This window comes from Pteronotus mesoamericanus, unplaced genomic scaffold (assembly GCF_021234165.1).
Source record: "Pteronotus mesoamericanus isolate MK-2021 breed Mesoamerican mustached bat unplaced genomic scaffold, CSHL_Meso_final scaffold_167, whole genome shotgun sequence".
NCBI lineage: Eukaryota > Metazoa > Chordata > Mammalia > Chiroptera > Mormoopidae > Pteronotus > Pteronotus mesoamericanus.
The window spans coordinates 14,692,775-14,714,949 of record NW_026555308.1 but is presented as its reverse complement, the minus strand read 5'-3'; the positions used below and the strand labels follow the sequence as shown (position 1 = coordinate 14,714,949).

The following is a 22,175-nucleotide window of genomic DNA, read 5'->3' as shown; positions in this document are numbered from 1 at the left end:
AAAAGGGCAGTTGGAACCTTTAAACGAGGTGGGTTAATTCAATGATTCATTTGATCTGGCTTCTAATCAAGAAATGCTTGCTTTTTGTTTGGAGTCTTTTGTGAGGCTCTGGGGAATACTGAATATTAAACACTAACCAGACGTTGATAAGGGCACAGTTTCGATGAATTTCTATGGCAGGGAGATCCCGGTGAAAAGACACTAGTTGACAAGATAGGTTTCCCTTCCCACCCCCTACTTATTTCATTTGATTATCTCTGTTTCCTTTCATGTCACTGAGATTATCTTTAAAAAAAAAAACAAAACAAAACTATTTTTGCTTTGCTTTCAAGAAGACAGACTAATATTCATTGTGTTTTGGGAACATATTGTATAGCCCTCACCATGTTGTGTATACCGCCCACATGTCAAGAAAGACGTTCCCATAAACTACAAAAGAAACTACCTGCAAATGTTTTGCTCGCTATTAATGGCTCCGGTGAGTTGGTGTTTGCCATCTTTGTGCCTGCAGTTGGTAAATAGAAATGGAAAACATTTTGTTCCAAGTGTTGACAGCAGAGACAGACCTCCTGAATGTCGTTGTTTCTCACCAGGGATGGGCTGCTTGTAATTCGGGTGTTTTTCCTCTTCCTCCTCTCCACCCTTCCTGTGCCCCCTCTTTCCCCCTCCCCCTCCCACCTCCCCCAATGGCCTCAGGGTTTTCTTTCTAGAATCTCCGATCTGCTGCTGTGCAGATGGACTTGCCGGCACTGCTGTCAGAAGTGCTATGAGTCCAGCTGTTGCCAGTCGAGTGAGGATGAAGTTGAAATTCTGGGACCTTTTCCTGCCCAGACTCCTCCCTGGCTGTAAGTAATACTGCTCTGAACTTCCTGGATGGCAATCTCAAGACTGTTTTTCCCTCAGTTTCTGAGAGGGGGTCGGGCCAAGGGAAAGAGGATTTAGGGTATGAAAGCAGGAAAGGCAGAGTGCCTGTTGACTCCTTTGCTGCTGATGCGGGTGTGCTCTGTGCTTCTCATTTTATTCGGCAAGCTGGAGAGACCAGCTGGTGGTGGAACTTTTGTTCAGCTAGTTTTACATTTTCTGAGATGTGAACTGTGTAATGCTAAACATGTGGGCACTTGTAATCACATTGAGTGTCATTGCAAGCGGAAAAAGAGATCCGTGAGCACCTATAGTTTTCAAGGCATATCCAAATGCCAGAGCTGTCCATCTGAGTCAGCATGACAGATTGGCCTAACACCTGACCTAGTGCTTGGCACATAGTAAACGCTGAGTAAATGTTTGTTGCATGGCTGGGGAGACAGAATGAACAAGCAAGTGCATCTTAGCTGGTCTGACCAAGAGCTTCAGAAATAGAGAAGCCGAAAAGCATCTCCAGGCTCCATCCTGTCCTCCAACGCTGTTTATGTTCTCTTTGGCATCTTTCATTTTATTTCCAATTCGTTCTCCTCCCGCGCCTGCATACAACGTCTCCATCTGCCAGTCACTCAGATATTTTGGGAACACGGTTTTGAAGCTTTTCAGCCATGTGTCTGGTCCACCTCTCTATGGCTGGGAGAGGAATGTGGACAGAGAGTCTCGGTTGAGCCTTGAGGGTCTGGGAATAATCGAGTGCAACTTCTCATGTTATAGAGGAGGAGACCCAGAGAGGAGAGAGGCAGTGCAAGGGCCCACAGCTGGAGCCACAGTGGGGACCCAGTGCTATATCCGCTAAATCCTTGGGCTGAGGTTCCAGAAGACTCTGGTGCCCAATCTTTCCCTCCATATCAGGGGGTCATGCCTCAGTCCTTCCTCTTGTTTTCTTTAGAAGCAAGTATCGAATATTTCCACAACAAAATGGTTTTGTGTCAGGCTCTGTGAGTTGATATCCCATGTCTTCTACTTTTTTAAAATTCTGTGATCTTGAGCAAGTTACTTGAGCTGTCTGTGCTTTTGACTTTCCCATCTGTAAAATGGGAATGATAAAAATAGTAGTAGTGTTGTTGTGGTGATTGCATGAATTACGATATGGAAAAGGACTTACGAATGCTTGACACCTGGTTGGCAATCCTAAATGAGAGTGTTTTTACCCTGTTTTGTCTCGGTTTTGTCTAGAAAGTGGAAACAGTAATAGGACTTCCTTTGTAGGGCTGTTATTAAGAGTAATGAGATATGCATGTACCATGCTTATTGCACTAGTAAGGATTCATTTCTATCATTATTTGGTATTGATAGGGATTCTTTAAACTGATTAAAGGCAATGGCAAGACGCTCTTCCGTTACTCATAGATTGTAGCCTTTATCTTGCAGGTGTGTGTAGAGCTGAACTGTTTGGTGAAATTAATTCATTAATAAAGAGCTCAGTCCCGTTTTCCAGTGCCCTGCGGGGAAGAGGTTGGCTTAGCCCATCTGGTATCTTTTCTTTAAAGCCACGCTCAGAAGAGTGCTGGCTCTGTGAGGGCAGGGTTTTCATCTGTCTTACTCCAAAAAAATAATTGCTGACCAACTGGTTAACCTACAGGCAGAAATTGAATCCTGAAAGTGCCAGTCATCCAATTAAAAAGTTACTTAGTTTCTTTGGTAGTTATTTCTTGAGTACACTCCCTGCAGGCACCATGAACACACAGGCTTGATGGCGTCCTATTACTCTGCTCAGGGGATTTAAAATCCAGTACAGGAGATAAGGCGAATGCATGAGTCCCGTCACCCCCAGAGCTGTGCGTTCACACCCTGTACTTCCATAGGACAGTCCTGCATAGAGATTTTTAATGGAAAAAAAAAATCCAGGGGGACTGGCTTCAGGCATAGCTGGATCCAGGGGCTTAAATGATGTCATGGGTGTACATGGCATGTACTCTCTCTCTTTCTTTCTGTTTCTTCTGTATTGGCCTTATTCTTAAGCCTGCTTTCTTCTTTGCCTCATTGACAGCGGCAGCAGAAACTCCAGGAAAGGCTCTCATTGCCCTGGCTTGATATAAATGTGCCAGATACACAACCCGGTCACTTTTCCTTTGAGGAAATGGTGGTAGGATCATGCCTGGGTTGCCTGACCATCCTGAAACTGGGAAAAGGGTCCTCCCCACCTGAAACACATGAACTGAGCAAGTAGAACAGGGGTTGTCACACTTCACCTGTAAAGGGCCAGTTAGTAAATATTTCAGCTTCATGGGCTTAGTCTCTGTTACACCTGGTCAGCCCTGTCGTTGCAGTGCAGAAGCAACCATAGTCAATACATTAATGAATGGGCATGGCTGTGTTCCAGTAACACTTCATTTACAAAATCAGGCAGTGTATTTGGCCCCGTAGTTTGCTGACCTTTGTAATAGACAATTTGTGTGCTATAACAGGATCCAGGGCAGACAAACACCCGACAGTACATCTCGGAATTGTTGTGGGGATTGTAGAAAATGAGCCTGTAAGCAGATTGTCTAAGGTCTTAAATGCCAGATTAAGGAATTTGGATTTTCTTTTGAACTAATGGACATTGAAAATCACATGTTTGCCCCCTGATACCCAGATGGAGTGTTACAGATGCCCAGCCTCTGAGTTGGATGGCAGTTGTGTTTGACAGGCGGCTGACCCTTTGGGCAAGCAAAGGACGCTTTTTGGGGGGCAAAGGATGGGACCCTCTGAGGAGGCAGCCCTTTTGGTTTTGCCACATTTAGAGAAGTGAATCGGAAACTTCCTAGCAGAGCTTCAGGAGGCGGCCCTCACGGGGTGGTTGTTGGGAACGGCACCTCCTGGAGTTGTGCAGCCTGCGCGGCTGTGTGTGACCTGCGTGCTGCCCGGGCTGGGCCAGGCCTTCCTTGAATCCTGGGCATCACTTAGTGCACTTTTACCTCTCAGCACAGTGCAAAATGTTAAGAGAAATCTGTAAAGGGGAAGCACATTAAATCATTCAGAAAGCGAATTTACAACTTGTGTATTCCCCAGATTTATTTACCAAGTGGGCAGTGGCATGTTATCAAACAGGCAGGAAGTAGAAATGTCAAGTGTACAGGCTTTGCAATACTGTTCCTGCTGTGACATTTGAGCTCAGAACCACAGGGGTGGCAGATGAGCTAGCTGTTTGTGTAGGGGACATACCACTATTTTGTCACACGTGCTTCTGTCATGTGGGTCCCAAGCTTTCCTTGGCTGGACTGGCCTGGTGAGAGGCAGAAAAACTGTATAATCCAGCTGGCTCCTTTTGGGGCAATGCCAGAAAGACCCTCACTGAAGAGTGAATTAAAGTCAAGTTATTTGTTTGTCCAACAAGCATGTACTGAGTACCTACTGTGTACAGAGCTCTACAGGCCTTGCGGGGGATGCCCAGCTCAGAAGTGCGGAGCTGTGACCAGAGTCTGTTATTGCCTGACCCGGTCGGGGTTCTTCCATTAACAGTGCTGTCAATTAATTATCCACCCTTCCCCCTACCTTACTCCAGGTCTTCCATTTCTCCACCTGTAAAAGGGACAGGGTTATTAATAACAACTAATTCCCAGATTGTTTTACAAGTGAAATGAGATGGTTCATACATACATTTAGCCCAGTGCCTGGCCCATAGTAGGCACTCAGCACCTGGTACCTATGATCATAATAAGTACACACCTCACCATTAAGAAGCGTGCCCAGCTACAGGAGGGGTGAAAAGACATGCACTCAGATCATTGTGACACAAGATAAATGGAATAAGAATCACAGGAAGGTTATACTCATTCATTCACTAAGAAAAGTGGAACACTCCAGACATGCCACGTACCAGGGCAAGGTGGGCCGTGGAGACTACAACAGATACTGTCACTACATATATGGAGCTACCGCTTGGTGTCAGATGCAGAAGAAAAGCAAGCAAGCCACAACTAAAGACAAGTTGTGTGCAGTGTCAAAGAGGGAAAAAAGCAGGTACAGGAATAAGGCTGAAAGGGGTGAGAGGAGGTGACAGGGGACAGGGTGGGGCCTCTCTGAGGAGATGCTGTTAAAGGAGAGACTTGAATGAGGACAAGGAACCGAACAGGTGATGGGGACTGGAAGAGCAGTCGGGCAGAGGGAAGAGCATGGCTCGGCGTGTTGGAGGAGGGGCAGGGAGGCCCGGTGGTTGCGAAGGAGACAGGGTGGCTCAGGCATACACTGGTCCTGGGTCTGAGAGGGCTCATCCAAGGCTTCAGGGGCCGATGGTGTTTAAGCTGATCCTTGAAGGCTGGATGGGACTTCCAGCTGGCAGTGACCGCCACAGAGGTGTGACAGCCGGGAAACAGGCTGTGCAGGTGGAGGTGCCTCAGTGACCGTAATGTTTGGTGCTGCCTTCCTTGGAAGATGCTACAACTTTCATTTAAGTGAGAGCTAGAAGAATGGTTGGTACAATGTGATCCTATTTCTGTGCCCTCCCCTACTTCCCATGCCCCGCATTTCATCTGCTTTGTTCACCTTCCAGAGACCAGGAGCAGGAGGCAGACGAGGACTGTGTGTTTCCTCCTCTTGTAACACATCCGGTCTTGTCCTCACTGTGACCCTTATTATCACGTTGGAAGTATATCAAATCTGTCTCATTTCATGCATAGGATGCATCAGAAAACCTCAGAGAATTCAAAACTTGCATTTTTCAGGACTAGTTTCCCTGCAGGCTTAAATGTCAAGTTGGGGGATGCAGTCTCAGAACGTATCAATCCACAGCCGTGATAGCTTGAGGCATGTTGTGAGCAGAATCCATCTGATGGCCACTTGGCCAGCTTTTCCCCCTCCTATTCCCTTTCCCATCCCCCAGCATCCTAACCTAGTAGCATTGTGAATATTGGAGGAATCTTAAAGCCACCCCTGTTATAACACTACTTGCTGAAATATATTTGGCACCTACCTACGAAATACCGAGCACTGTTCTAAACATTTTATATGTGTGAACTCATTCAGTATTCACAGCAACCATGCAAGGCGGGCACTATTATCATTCCCATTTTACAGATGGGGAGATGGAGGCATAGAGAGAGGAAGGGACTTGCCCAAGGCCACCGAGCCAGGGTTCAGACCTAGAGGTTGTGCACCTTAATTACTGCTCCGTATTTCCCCACCCTCCAACCGAGGGCTTTTCATGTTTTCATTGGGAGCGTGGTGAAGCGTGTCTGCCACTAATTCCTACCTGTTTCTTTACTTCAAAGTGTTGTTCTTCAATCATTGATTCTCTGGGCTATCTTGTAACCATAGCCCTGCCACTAAAGAACCCTTGAGTGACATTGTTTTAGGATATTTCTAAAAGATGTTAAATTATAGACACAGCGTTGAAATAGCAGGGCATTTCTCACTAAGAGCCACTTGCAAAAGTTGAGATGCACATAAACAGCCACATGGTTCCTCCAGGCTGAAGGTTGATGGGTCTTCTCTTGACTTAGTCAAAGTGGCCCCCACACCCCACCACCTTGGCCATATCCTAAGTTTCTGTATCCCTTCCCCCCAGCCCCAGCTTTGACTGATTGTTCTAAATTGGGAAATATGTATTCATGTCATTTCACATTTTGTGCAAAAGGCAAGACAGTGTTCAGAGTTTAGAGCTACCACAGTATTTCAAATTTGCATTATTCCAAGTTGCATAAACTGGGCCTGAGAGCTGTTTCCTCATGGGTCTCCTCTCCAAAGGACAGAGATGCCAGTCCCTGGTGATTCTTTGACAGCCATTGAGACCTCTTCCCTCCCATAGGATGGCCAGCAGGAGCAGTGAGAAGGATGGGGATTCTGTCCACACAGCCAGTGATGTCCCGCTGACCCCACGCACCAACTCCCCAGATCGAAGATGCTCGTCCTCAGACACATCGAAGTCTACGTACAGCCTGACCCGGCGGATTTCAAGTGAGCATCTCTGCTGTGGCTGGGGGGCCTGGCTTGCGCAATCCTGTGCCGCTTAACCTGCCTTCAGAGTCCATGAATTAAAATCCTGTTAGCTGGGTTCCCAGGACAGAAGAGGAGAGCCGACTTTCCCAGACACGCAGCAGCACCCCCAAGGAAAGATGCCCAGGACAAGATTGTCCCTGGGGAGGGGGCAGAGCGGGATGAAAGTCCAGGAGACAGGATGACAGATAGGACAGTGTGACAGAAGTGCGTTGTACCTGATGGTCTGCCGACTTCAGGCAGAAGCGATCATTTTGACTGATTTTTGTTTTCACTGATCACTTTTCATTGAATTGGCTTAATTGATTGGCATTATCAGCATCTGTTATTTCAGACCCCAAAAGACAAGTGTTACCATGTTACACAGAAGGGCCTGCAAATTCTAGTGACTCCAGGATCCAGGTGGGTTGGGTTGAGAGGTCCTGGGGTGGGGCAGGGTGTGGCCAACTGGGAAGCTAATGCGCTGTTGAAAGGGAAGCTGCTCTCCTTCAGCCGTAGCCCTGTGGGATGGCGGGCCCAGGGTTGCCTGATTTTTTTCTCAGGAGAAACTGGCAATCTGGGTTTTCATATGAAACTCTCTTCCTTTTTTTTTTTTTTTTAAAGATTTTATTTATTTCTATTTAGAGAGGGGAAGGGAGGGAGAGAAACATCAATGTGTGGTTGCCTCTCACACACCCCCTACTGGGGACCTGGCCTGTAACTCATGCTCGAACCGGTGACCCCTTGGTTTGCAGGCTGGCACTCAATCCAGTGAGCTACACCAGCCAGGGTGAAACTCTGTTAAACACAAACAGAATGTATCTATGGGTTGAATTTGGCCCACAGACCACCCAGTTTGTCCCCTCTGATATTCTGTATGTGTTTGGCTAAATGGCATGATTTGGGTGGGGAGGAAGAAGGAGGGTAAAACCCAAGGACTCCTGAACAGGATCCTTGAAGAAGTACAACAGGTACTTTGAGGTCGGTGCCGTTATCAGCTCCATTTCACAGATGGGGAAGCTCAGTCCCAGAGAGTTTTAAAAATGTGCCCAGAGTCACATGGCTCACTAGTAGGTAGCTGAGCTGGAATTTAACCCCGGCACTCTGGCCCCAGAGTCCCATTCTGAAAGCAGAGGCAGTATAGGGTAAAGGTTAGAATCAAGTGTCTGGGGCCACACGGGCCCGGCTGGATTCCTGGCTTCTCCTCTTACTAGTCGTATGACCTTCGGGGAGTTAATTCAAGTTTGTGTTTCCTCATCTGTAAAATGGCTATGGGGAGATGAGCTGTGGAATAGTCATTAGCGAATAACCTTGTGAAGACTAGATGACTTGATATATGCATTTAAACAGTGCCTGGCGCTTAGCTGCAGCGATTATGTGATGAAGCTGATGCTGCCGCCATGCTGCCTCTCAGAGAATAAATAAGAGGCTTTCAAGGTGTGGAGAGCAGGTGGTCAAGAGCGTTGTGCAGCAGAGTGGATGATGTGAGAATCTGGGAAACATTGCCCACCTCCTGAAGTGGCCCAGGTCCTGTCCCCTATGTGGTGATGTTAATTGTTATTTCTGGCTGCTCTTTAGGTCTTGAGTCCAGACGACCCAGCTCCCCGCTCATCGATATTAAACCTATCGAGTTTGGCGTCCTCAGTGCCAAGAAGGAGCCCATCCAGCCCTCAGTGCTCAGACGGACCTATACCCCAGATGACTATTTCAGAAAGTTTGAGCCCCGGCTGTACTCTCTCGACTCCAACAACGATGACGTGGACTTTCTGACGGACGAGGAGATCTTGTCCAAGTACCAGTTGGGCATGCTGCACTTCAGCACCCAGTACGACCTGCTGCACAACCACCTGACGGTGCGGGTGATCGAGGCCCGGGACCTGCCGCCCCCCATCTCCCAAGATGGCTCGCGCCAGGACATGGCTCACTCAAACCCCTACGTCAAGATCTGCCTCCTGCCAGACCAGAAGAACTCTAAGCAGACGGGGGTCAAACGCAAGACCCAGAAGCCCGTGTTTGAGGAGCGTTACACCTTCGAGATCCCCTTCCTAGAAGCGCAGAGGAGGACCCTGCTCCTCACCGTGGTGGATTTCGATAAGTTCTCACGCCACTGTGTCATTGGGAAAGTGTCCGTGCCTCTGTGCGAGGTTGACCTGGTGAAAGGCGGGCACTGGTGGAAGGCGCTGATTCCCAGTTCCCAGGTAAGGGATGGGTTTGTGGTGTCTTCTTCTGAGGGCTCTTTTTATTTTTTTAAATGAGAGTTTTTATTTTATTTTTTTAAAATGTTGCATTTTTAAAACTTTTCATTTTGAAATAATTTTCTGCTTACAAGAAGTTGCAAACACAAAACAGAGAGTTCCCATGTACCCTTCATCCAGCAACCCCATGATAAATTTTACACAACCGGAGTAATTAGCAACACTGGGAAATGGATGTTGGCAGCTAAGCTACAGAACTTACTCACTTTTCACCAGTTTCTTCATGCACTGCTGTGTGTGCATGCGCTTCGATGAAATGGTATCACATATATAGACTCAGGTAGCCACCACCACTCTGGGAACTCTTGCGTCATTGATGCTGGGTTATTTAATAAGGACAGTGATTGTCCTGGGTATTTTGACTTTCAGAAATTGATTTGGGAAAAATAAAATGAGGACTGAACAGCAGGATGATAGGTAAATGTTTTTCAGGCAAATTGTGAGATTCCAGCTCAGGGACATGCAAAGCTGTTTGAGACGCCACCCATGGACTAGGCCCTGTCCCCAGTGGCTGTTAAGAGTCCCTCCCTTGGGCGTTCTGTGGGCTGAAGGACAATAGGGCACCCACTCTGGGGGCAGAAAGTGGTGGGAGCCCAAGGGAAGGAAAAGACCCCACCAGTGGAGGCCGGTCTAGCCCATCCATGCTACAGACAACAACCCTGTATAACATAGGTGGGGTTATTTTGCATCAAACACACCTAACTCTGATCTCTACTGGCCAGAGATTTAATGATCCAGCATCCCATTTGGGGTACAGACTGGAGGGCCTGCCCCTGTCAGTGTGTGTGTCTGTCCACATCTTCACAGGGAGGCGGTTTGCCCATCTCTTAGTTTGGATTCCCCGAGAAGAAGACCTTGAGGTAAGGGAAATCATTTACTAGGGATATGACACTGGAGGGAACACCGGAAGGTAGTAGGAAAGTCACAGAAAGGATGCATTTTGGGGCTGGTAGCACTGTGGGTCACTGGAGTTGAAACCTGCTGGGAAAACCGGGAGCCAGGTCAGACACGCACCTGAGAGCCTATCCGTCTGAGGGGCAAGGGAGCCGGGGGTTTTATACACTACTATCAGCCATTGAATGAGGGCTGTTGAGGGACGCGGAGGCACGTTCCGGGCATTTCTGGCCTATTACACTGTCAGATAAGGAGACCTTTGACATCCACAAATGCGAAAAAGTGCACTTGCTGGCAGCCAGACACAGGCCTGTGTGTACAGAAGTGGTCATGGCCAGGAGACAGTGGGCCAGGTGCTGACAGTGTCTGCTCTAATGCCAAATCCTCCTTCCTGTCACATGATCAGGATGCACTGGGTGCTTTCCATGTATCCTTCTCAGTATCTGATATCAGTGGCTTTTCACCTGTCAAGAGAGTTTACACTCAACAAAATAATTCCTTTATGGCCGGGCTTCATTCTTCCCATCAGTGGGAGGTCCTGGGGATGCAGAGAACCTGGACAACCAGATCAGGTTGCCCTTTAGGTCTTGGCTACGATATCCTCTTTTCAGCGAAGCCTCCCTGGCACACCTGCCCTGGTTTGGTTCTCCTGAATGCTGCAGCCAAGGCAAGGACCTGGGCGTGGGTTTATTTGGGAGGTAATCCTGGGAAGCAGGAGTGAGGGCTGAGAAGAAGGACACAGGAAGGAGGGAATGTTGATGGTCAGTGGTTGTTCTTAAAGTCTCCATTCTGGCAACGGGGTGGGCGCGGACTTTCAGTCTGCTGGAGCGTGGACTCTGCCCTTGCACACTGGCCAGCTGGGCTCCCCAAACCTCAGGGAAGGGCTGGGGCAGAAAAGAGAAAGAGGCCAAGGCCAGGTGTCCTGCTCTCTGCCTGAGCTGAGACCACACCAAGCAGGACTGCGGGGGCGTCTGTAGCTGACACCAGGGCTGTGTACGCTGTGCCACCCTGTTTATGTGTCTGCCTCCACCTTGGATACTCCACATGGCCCTCCCTTGCTTTATTTTCTCCATGGCACTAATCATCATCCCATAGACCATACACTTTAGGGTCTGCCCTCCATGTTCATTGGTAAACCCCATGAGGGCAGAAATACTGTCTCTCGTGTTCGTGTCTTATCCCCTGCACCTAGAGCAGCGCCTGGCCTGCGGTAGTGCTCAGTGCTATTTGTTGGATGAATGAAGGATGGAAGGAAGAAAGGATTCCCCAAAGTGAATTTCTCTTTTTTCTCCCTTTTCCCTCCTTCCCTCTCTCACCCCTTTGCCTTCCCTCTGTCTCTTCCTTTCTTCCTCCCTTCTTTCTTCATTTCCTTCTCACACAAAGAAAGGCTCATGGGAACTGAGGGGGAGGGACTCCTGTTTCCCGCCTCAGGCTTGCTCTGGCGTTTGTGCACTTTGAGTGGAAAGGCCAGGTGTCTGTGCTTGGATTTCCTTGAAGCAGAGCCTGAGGTAGGAATGTGAGTGTGCATTCCTTTCCTAGAACTGCTGTAACAAAGCACCACAGATTGGGTGGCTTAAAACTCAGAAATTTACCATCTCGCGGTCTGGAAACTAGAAGTCTAGGCTCAAAGGTGTTAGCAGGGCCGTGTTCCCTCTGAAACCCATAAGGGAATCCTTCCTGCCTCTCTCTGGCTTCTTGTGTTGCAGGCAGACCATGGTGACTTGAAGCTCACTTCTCCAATCTCTGCCTCTGCCATCACATGGTATTCTCTCTCTGTGTGTCTGTGTCTCTTCTCGTCTTACAAGGACACCAGGCATGTTGGACTAGGGGCCCACCCTGCTCTAGTATGACCTCATCTTACATCATCACATTTTCAATGTGATTTCCGAATCAGGTTATATTCAGAGATACTGGGGGTTAGGATGTCAGTATATCTTTTTTTTTGTTGGGCGGGCGGATACAATTCAACCCCAAACAAGATTCAAGAGAAAACCCTGCAGGGGAGAAAGTGAAGCAGTCTAGGTAAAGGGTGACAGCCAGGTGTCAAGGAAGGCCTAGTGTTAGCTTGATCTGTGCTCGAGCAGGGACTGCGGACCATGGGTGCACTGCAGTATTGTTCCTCCGTCAAACAAGGGAGTCAATCATTGGCTGTGAACAGGACTAGGAAATCTGATTTTCAGCCGGGCAACCATGGGCCTGCCTAAAGCTCCTATACTATTAACAGTGGTTCTGGACCAGGGACACTTCTGCGCCTCAGAACATTTGGCAGTGCTGGGAGACATTTTGGGTCTGGTGGGTGGGAGGTGCTACTGGCATCTCGTGGGTGGAGACCCAGGACGCCGCAACACCTCTGCCATGCGCACGACAGGCCCCCACGACAGAGAATGATCCAACCAAAAATGTGAACAGTTCTGACACGGAATGAGGAATCCTGCTGTGGAGGAAGCAGGGAATGGAGGTTGGGGGACAAGCAGCAGGATCTGCTGTGACAGGCAAAGTGAGAGCAGGCAAGATGGTCCCTGAAGGGTGCAGAGGGTTTTTCAGGGAGAGTCCGTTGTTGGTGGGAGAGCCAAGGATGGAGGGTGTGAGGAGGCGATATCCAGGTAACTGCTTTGCTTTCATTCCTTATGTGGAAAAGATGATACTGGTTCTGAACAAAAATCCAGATCAAGCAAAACAGGCCTGCTCTGGAGACAGAAAACAGAATCCTCACACAATGCTCTGAGGCCATTAGAATGGATGTCATTGCTGCTTGTCATTGGAGACCAGCGTCCGCCTTCACCGTCAGCTTGGTTGGTCCCTGGAATGGGGGGGTAAGATGCCGTTTGTACGGGGCAGAAGCCGAGACTAGTTTTCCGTGCTCATCCTGACTTCGTGATGTCTGGGATCAGAGTAACTTAACTCCTAGGGCCTACTTCTAATTCTCTGCCTTGGAGAGCCCGCGGTTGGGCGGCTGGTGGGGCCCGCATGCAGGCATCCTCTGGCTCATAGTAGAATGTCCCAGACGTCTTGTGCCTTTGAACGTTGTGTCTTTGATCTTCGCATTCAAGAAATTAGCAGCTAATGAAGCTACTGCATATTTTTTGGTCTCACTGATAAGATAATGGAAATAAAGACATAGAAATATGAAGAGCGCGGGGTGATTGACATAGGTGTCGGGTTACATTGGTCACAAAGAGAGAGTCTGCTCAGCCAAGCAGGACAAGGTGAACTGATGCTTTGGCCATTGGACGTGAAACCCATGTAGGTGCAACTCTTTAAAAAAAATTATTAGTAGCTGTGGTAAAATACATATAATATTTACCATCTTCACCAATTTTAAGTGTATATAGTTCAGTAGTAGTGAGTACATTCACAGTGTGGTGCGACTATCTCCACCACCCATTTCCAGGACCCTTTCATCCTGCCAGACTGAAACTCTCCCTGTTAAACACTGACTCGCCATTCCCCCGGGCCCTGGCAAACACCATTCTACCTCGTGTCTCTATGAATTTGACTTCTTTAGGTACCTCATATAAGTGGAATCATGCAATGTTTGTCTTTTTGTTACTGGCTTATTTCACTTAGTATGATGTCCTCAGGGTTCATCCATATCGTAGCATGTGGCAGGATTGCCTTCATTTTGAAGGCTGAATAATATTCCATTGAATGTGTAAACCACGTTTTGTTTGCCCATTCATTCATCCATTGATTTCAGTTATTACGAATAACGCTGCTGTCAACGTGGGTGTATACGTATTTCTTCATTCAACTCTTTTTTGAGCCAGAAATATATCCGGGATTCAGGTAGCTCATTTTCTGTTGAGATCACGGTTTTCGGAAGAAGGATGAGGGAGGGAGAGAGATTAGATGCCCCTTGGACATGAGGGAACCTCACAGAGCATTGGGGAGGACAAGAATTCTTGTTCCAGACCTTCCACCAGTTCAGTTGTGACTGGAATCATGTAACCTTGTGCGTCTTGGTTTGCTCATGTCAAGTGGAGACATAGTACCTACTGCCTTCCCTCCTTGCAGTGCATCTGTAGAGATATAAAATCTTCTCTGGAGAAAGTAGCTTTTGGAAATGAAAGTCCCCCAAATTGAGGGCAATAATGAATATATTGTAGACAATAAATATAAAAATATTGTATATATAAAAATATTGATTAACTTAATAAATATTTGTTAGGTGCTTATTCTTACAGCCCAAAGGCTGGGGCTACTAATATAGTTATACATCAGTGTCTTCAATGAGCCAAGCAGTGCTCTAAATGATGTACATATGCTAACTCTTTTATCCTCACAAGGACCCATTTACAAAGTGGGTAACTGGACAGAGAGAAGTTAAGTAACTTATTCTTGCTACTAAATGGTAGAACTGAGGCTCTTCGGCTTAAAAAATGATGTTCCATAACCAAGACATTAGACTGGTCCTCTAGAGCAAGCAAAAAAACCTCCCTGGCCTCATGGAACTTACACTCTAGTCGCGCATGATATGCAGCAAACAAATGCATTAACAAATGATGCCGTGTTGGCATTGTCTGTGCCAAGAGGACAAATCAAACAGGATAAGGGGCTGGAGAGGGCTGGCTGGGTGGTGAGAACGGGGAAGCCCTTTAGATGGGTGAGGAGATGACATGTAAGTGACTACAGGAGGTGCAGAGGCCCTGAGGCAGGAGTTGGAGTGGCATGTTGACAGTTGGAATAGGGTGAGTAAGGGGGAAAGCTGTAGGAGGTGAGGTTGAATTGGTATAAAAAGTTGCTTCCCATCCATCTGGTAGGCTTTTATTCCTAAGTGCAATGAGAAGCCTTAGAAAGTTTTGAGGAGGGAAGCCCTGGACAGAAATCATTGGGGACACATTTAAAGAGACAAGGTACTTATATCTAAATATATAGAAAGAACTCCAACAACTCAAAAATAAAAGATACATCCCGATTTTAAAATGGGCAACAGGTTTGAACTGATGCTTCACAAATGAAGACGCAAATTGTCCTTAAGCACATGGAAAGATGCTCAACATCATCAATCATTAGGGAAATGCAGATTAAAACCAGAGTGAGATACCATTACACATCCAATATCCAGAATGTCTAAAATTACAAAGACTGAGAACACCAAATGTTGGTAAGGACATGAAGCAACTGGAATTCTCAGTGCCATGAGGACATAATGTGGTATAACCACTTAGGAAGAAGTTCTGATAGTTTCTTGTAAAACTAAACATTATCTACCCCGTGATCTAACAATGCCAATCCTAGGTGTTAATCTAAGAGAAATGAAAATGTTATGTCTTCCTAAAAACTTGTACATGAATATTCACAGCAACTTTACACATAATAGCCCAAACTAGAAGTTGCCAGGTGCCCATCAACAGGATAAAGAGTAACAAATTATGGTTTATTCATATAATGGAACATTATTCAGTAATAAGAAGGAACAAAGTATGGATGCACACAACAGCGTGGATAAATGTCACAAACATTATGCCAAGTAGAAGCCAGGCCCAAGAAGGCACATATATATGGTTGCATTTATATGTAGTTTGAGAATTGACAAAACTAATCTACAGTGAAAAAAATCAGAACAGTGGTTGTGACTGGGGGCGTGGGGAAGGGGACTGACTGGAAAGAGGCAAGAGGGACATTTCTGGACTAATAATTTCAGTGCTGTTCCACATCTGAATAGAGCTCGGGATACACAGATGTATGCATTTGTCAAACTCATCTAGAACACTTCAGGTTTGTGCATTTCATTGTATATAAATTTTATCTGAGAAAAAGCCAAAAACAAACATTAAGCTCTAGTTAATGATATGCCTGCTGAAGTGTTTAAGGGGAAGTGCACTGTGTTTGCAAGTTACTTTAAAATGCATTCAAAATTCAAAAGAGATCATTGGATATGTGATAAAGCGAATACTGCATATCTTAAAAATATTTTAGGATTATTAGTATTAAATGTTCATTGTAGAATCTTGGTGATGTATATATAAAGGGGTTTGCTGTACAGTTCTTTCAGCTTTCCTGTATTTGACAATGTTCAAAATAAAATGTTGAGAGCAAAAGAGAGGAAGAAGCAGAGGCACCAGTTAGGAGTCATTTGCTGCCGTCTCCTAGGGGGAGGTGGTGATGTCCTGGACCTGGGTATCAGGGACAGGACAGGGGGCCAGCGTGGGAAGCAGTTTGTAGGCAGAGCCTTTGATGCCCAGGACCAGCCCGTAGACATTAAACTCAAGCTTCAGGGGCTTTATAAACACATGCTGTTGGACAGACTGGGGACTTCGGTCATTCTGTTGGCCTCTTCCTTTCACAACATCCGGATCAGCCGGGAGCTGTGACCACGGGTTTTCCCAGACCCCAGCCTTACAGACGCCAATTTCCTAAGTCTTGGGTGAATCTACACTTTAGTGAATGTTACGGGAGGTTCTAATGCAGGTGAACTGTGGACCTCATTCTGAGAAACACCAGGTGGTTGGCTGGCTGAAGGCAGAAAGGGTGTGGCTGTCGGAGCAGGCCAGGTGGGTGTGAACCCCACTGGTGGGCTGTCGAGGTGGTTGAATGAGCCACCGTGGCTGCCTGAGTGCCCTGTACAGGCTGCCATGAGGATTATGTTTGATGGAGTTACTCAGGGAAGGAGCAGGCTCAGGTTAAGTGTTTTTAGAGGTTCTTCAGGTATAGTTCCGAGTCATCTGGGGTGTAGTATCTTTTATTACCAAGCCAGATTCTCACTGAAGAGGAATGTTTGATTTGGGCAAAGAAGAAGAAAATGTGTTTAGTCAAAAGTGGCATTTGCACTTTGGAATGCTGGATATTTATGTTTCGGAAAATTGCTTTACCTGAGATTTGCTCAGTCCAAAGGAACACCTTTTAGACTTTGGATGCTTAGAATCCATGGCTCTGTGACTTAGCACTGAAGCCTGTGTGCATTGCCTTTGCCAAGATTCAGAGATGGTAGCAATAAATGTGTTTCGGTACTCACCACACACCAGAACACATTACTGGGTGCAGTACTCACATTACCCTGCCAGATGGATAGTAATGGCACCTGCATTTTATATATTAGGACCCCAAGGCTCAGAGAGGGTGAGGAACTTAGCCAAGGTTGCACAGCTAGAATGGGGACTTGAATCTGAGACTGACTCCAAGCCCATACCCATGACTGCTAGAAATAATCTGTGTAAGCCCTGGCTGGTATGGCTCAGTTGGTTGGAGCATCATCCTGTAGACAGAAGGGTCACGGGTTCATTTCCCAGTCAGGGCACATACCCAGGTTGTGGGTTTGGTTCCCAATCAAGTGCATACGAGAAGGCAACCAATCAATGCTTCTCTCTCACATCGATATCTATCTCTCTGTCTCTCTCTCCTTTCCTTTCTCTCTCTAAAAGCAATGAAAAGATGTCCTCAAGTGAGGATGATAATAATGATAATTGTTGAGGGCCCAGGCTGGTGTGTCTCAGTTGGAGCGTCATTCTGTAACTGAAAGGTTGTGGGTTTGATACCCTGGCGGGGCATGTGCATGGGAGGCAACCAATCGGTATTTCTCTCTCACATCAATGCTTCTTCCCTTTACTCTCTCTCTTCCTTTCTCTCTAAAAGCAATTTAAAAATGTCCTTGGAAGGATATAAAAAAAAAAGAAAAGCAATAATCTGTTTAGGGAAAGTCCTGTCTGAGGAATTGTAAATTGGTCTACCCCATGTAACTTGAGTGTGCTAAGACTGATTGTTCAGAAGTATGTTCACATTTTTATATTAACATGTATTTTTTTTTCCTTCCACCACTTTTGGAACTGTTCCCGTAGAGAGAATTCTGCGTTTGCTCAGAGCCTATCATTTAGGAAGGAAAGCCTTCAGAGCCTGATGGGTGTGCTTGTGGCTGTCCTCGGGAACACCACATTGATTGGGTTTTTGGAAATGGCTAAAGGACAGTCGGATTTGGTAATCAAGATAGTTGTCAGTGTGGGAACAGCTGTTTTAGTTGAAGAATAGAAAAAAAGAATTGTATGATTCTGTCCTGACTGATGCAGCTCTGTGGGTTGGGCACGTTCCGCAGAGCAAAAGGTTGCCAGTTCCATTCTTGGTCAGGGCACGTGCCTGGGTTATAGGCAGGGTCGCAGGTTTGGGTGTGTGCAAGAAGCAACCAGTCGATGCTTCTCTCACACATGGATGTTTCTCTCCCTCTCTTTTTCCCTCCCTTCCCTCTCTTAAAAAAAAAATTTAAAAAAGAAGCTTCAACTATCAAAGGGTAGTGATGCCTAAAAAAAAAAAAGAATTGTATGATTCTGAAGTGAAGAGATTTACTTTCTTGGGTGGCCCCCAAAACATTCATTTTTTCAATTTAAATTTTTAATTTTTTAATTATAACTTACATTCAGTATTATTCTGTATTCGTTTCTGGTGTACAGCTGAGTGGTTAGACAATCATATACTGTACAAAGTGTTCCCCCTGGATTTTCTGGTACCCAGCTGGCACCATACATAGTTACTGCAATATTATCGACCCTATTCCCTGTGCTATAATTTATACCCCCTACAAAATGTCTATTTTTATGAGGAATCTTCATTAAAACTAGCAGAATCCATCCCCAACTCGCTTTGGCTGGAGGAAGGAGGCCTGTGGTCCTGTGGGCTTCAGGCACCGCTGGGCCTGGGGTCCGATCGTGCCCTGGGAGTCCTCAGCCGGAAGGTTTCTCAGCCCCGCCTTCCTCTGTTGCCTTTCTTCTCAGGAGGGCACTTCCCATGGGGAAGTACAAATGGCCAGGAGTTGTGCCAGGCTTCTCTCCTACCAGCCCGGCCGCATGGGTAGGGAAGAGATCCTCTCTTCCGAGAGTTCCAGGCCCAGGGAGGATTCTCATGTCGTGGATCTTTTCTCCTTCGAGTCCCACCCACATCCGCATGGCGGAAGGTGGCTTTGCACCACATCCATGGTCCAGCCAGGGTTCACCACTGGGGGCCTTGAAGTTGGAGGGAATGTGGTTTAAGAGGGAAAAGGGTGGAGGTCTCCTTATTTAGCTGTCCCACTGCCGTTCTTTGTTATTGCTGCCGCTTCTCTGGCAAATATCCCCACTGGAGCACCTTGGCAGGCAGGGGTTCACAAGCTGGCAGATGTCAACTATTTGCAAGGTCCTGGCAGTGGATGGGGTTTGCCCTGGTGCTGGGAGTGTGTCCCATGGCCTCTTACTATGGGGTCCCATCAGCAGGGGAGCAGCCATCAAGGCTGGGCCCTGGTCAGATGGCCCAAACCCAGCTACCTTCTCTGGGACTCAGCGACCCATGGGAAAGTCATCTATTATCCTAGGCAGGGCTCCCCTAGAAACAGACCCTGAGGCCAAGATTTGAGTGCGAGTATTTTATTTGAAGGGGGAGGGGTGGTTGATGCCAAGAAAAATCAGAACGGAAGGGGGGTTGGAAATGAGACCTATCATGAAAGGCATGTTAGCAGGCAAATGACCACTGTGAGCAGCTGGGTGGTGCTCCGTCCCCCTGGGTACTCGGTGTAGCCTGCCTGAGGGGTGAGCACATGGGGGTGTTTATTCACCAGCTCTCAGCAGGCGCAGGAGCCTTTAATTCCCCGGGCTCCTCCCGCCTGCCTCATGGACACCAGAGGCAAGGACTCCGGTGGCCAGAGAGACTCCTCAGGGCGAGAGGGGCGGGCAGGGCGGGCAGTCTCGGCAGTGATGGGGTCAGGGCTGGGGCTCGAGTTGCACCTTCAGCATCATCACACCCAGCCCTTGCCACCTCTAGGGCTCCAAGTGCAGTGTCTTCCGTGCTCCTCCTTCTCTCTGCTGGCCACCTCTCCATTTTGCTTTCCTCTGGTTGGGAAGGTGCTGAGCAATGGGCAAGGCCCTGGCTAAGCAGATCGCCATAGAGAAATAGCTCCAGTCCCCGCTTCCTGTAGAAGCGTCTGCTTTTTGTGAGTGACCCTGCAGCCACTGTCAGCTTTTGTTGGGTGGGCAAGGACAATCTCCAATTCTCCTTTCTCAGCCAGCGCCTCCCCCTCTTATAGAGGCGAGGAACAAGGATGGTGTGAATACTGCAGGACCTGGTCTCCACCCTGTGGAGAATTCCTGAGGGCTGCCCCAGTTGTTGCTGGTTCCTTGGTACCTCTCCCTCGTCCCCAGCTTTGGGCCCAGGCAGCCAGTTTTGGGGTCAGCTGGAAAAGTCCCCTTGTGCACCCTGTCAACACACAGCTAAAGGCTTGGCCAGACCCTCCATAACGTCAGCTTTTTTGTTATTTATTCTCAGTATCTTTGGCAAAGAACTTGGTAGATGGTTTTTGAATTGAGTAAATATTATGTAAAAAGCACTAGGTTTTGAGTTACACTGACCTGGTTAAGGCCCGGCCTCACCATTTACCAGCTGCGTGAACTTAGGTCCAGCTCCTCACCCGTAAATTGGGGATGATATTGCTCACTGCACGGGGAGGTGGGGAGTATGTGAAGATGACAGTAATGATAGCTGTCCCTTACGTAACACGCACTGTATGCCAGGCATGACGGTTGGGATGATGATCTTGTATTAGCTATCATCCATTTTATACATGGGGAAACTGAGGCATACATTAAGTAACATGTGCAAGGCTGCAACTGGGATTTGAATCCAGGCTGTCCAGCGCCAGAGTCTGTGCCCTTACCCGTTTGGTTCCACTGCATCACCTCTTGGTAAACCAAGATCGGGCAGGCAAAGCTCCTGGTGTGTAATCATCCACTGAGTGGTGACTGGGAGCTGAGGCTGCTGGAGGGTGGGGGAGGGAACTGAGATGGGAGGACATCAAAAAGAGGAAGGTGAGGTTGCAGGCAATTGAGAATGAGGAATTGGCCTTAGAATCCTACTTGCCTTTCCGTATAGGCTACTTTGGCCTTAACCATGCCCCAGACAGATGAAGACAGATGGAATTTGGAACATTTTTTTAAAAGGAAAATTGTAGATGATTCTAAGCACCCAGAGTTATGTGCTGATTGGGCCCAGTACCTGGAAACTGTCTGGTGTGACTCATTCCCGTGGCCTTTGTGTTTTGAGATCATTCACCACCTGATACTGTAACAGGCAAGGCCCTTGACAAGGCAAACCTCAGTTTTTCTTTAATGAGAATCTCTCACTTGCCCGGAACTGCTCTCGGCCCTGACGCTCTTGGCAGACTCCTGGCCACTGTGTGTGTGCTAAAAGGTTTCCCGCCCAGGTTTTTGGTGAATAGCAGTGTTTGGGCAACACTGTGCCGTCCGGCCTGGGCTTAGGCCCCAACCTTAAAAGGCAACATAAGCTACCAGGTTTTTTGTGGTTTTTTTTTCATGTGGCCCTTGTTTTCCTTCTCCTGAAATAGAAACAGAGTTTACATTTCAGTCCTCAACATGAGCTTTACATTTCCAATTATAATGGGAACCAGAAGGGGAGTCAGAGGTGATTTGGACCAACCCTATTTTATAGATGAGACACCTGCAGCACAGACAAGTTCAGTGACTTGTGCAAGGTCACACAGCTTTCAGTGAAGGAAGTGAGACTAGAGTTAGGTTGCCTTCCAGGCGGGAGGTCTTGCTGCTGTGCACACAGCTTTTACCCCGCCCCAGGGGAAGGGATCTATTGTGGCTAAGAGCACAGGCCCTATAGTCATACAGACCTGGGTTCAAGTCCCAGCTTTGCCACCCTCTAGAGGTGTGGGCACGGAAGAGTTAACTTACTATCTCTAAGCCTCAGTTTCTTCCTCTATAAAATGAGGATTGTGTGCAAAAGCTAGCTTGTACTTGCTCATAGAGCCCATTGTTAAAATTTTGGGTGTTTTTCAGGCTGCTAAGTTTCCATTGGTAGCTTGAAATCAGCCCTTGCGTATGAAATTGACAAATGCTACCAATCAGAGCCTTTTCCAGCCCCCTGGAGAGTTAAACATTTACCAGCACCACCACTGGTCATGGTAGTACTTCAGAGGGTTTGCCTGGCGGTCAGAGAGCTAGTTCACGGGAGGCTCAAAGCACAGAACTTGGCACGTGTATACAGTGGTGCCTATGGAGTCAGGAGCATTGCCCCGCAGTCCCGTAATCCTCAAGCCACAGTCATGCCACTCACTTCCAGTGGTGTGACCTGGGGCTGTTATCAGTGTAGGTGAGTACCAGAAGGCTCCAGTCTTGGGAGTCATCTTAGAATTTGGCGCCCCATGCTCCTCATGGGAGAGGACTGTAATTGGCTGGTTTGGTCACATGGCCATGTGTAAGCCAATCACCTGGCCAGGGAAAGGAGGGGATACTCCAG

General features: G+C 47.5%; 1 protein-coding gene across 1 annotated transcript in view; it reads left to right on the top strand.

The window, feature by feature from the left end:
- The first annotated feature begins 696 nt into the window (after positions 1-696).
- Positions 697-22,175, top strand: part of SYT17 (synaptotagmin 17) — a 67,449-nt gene continuing 45,970 nt past the window's right edge. Inside the window, exons 1-3 of the mRNA XM_054589244.1 lie at positions 697-845; positions 6,647-6,795; positions 8,392-9,011. Coding sequence (XP_054445219.1) covers positions 6,648-6,795; positions 8,392-9,011 — 768 coding nt within the window. The 5' untranslated portion in view covers positions 697-845; position 6,647. The remainder of the gene's footprint in view (positions 846-6,646; positions 6,796-8,391; positions 9,012-22,175) is intronic.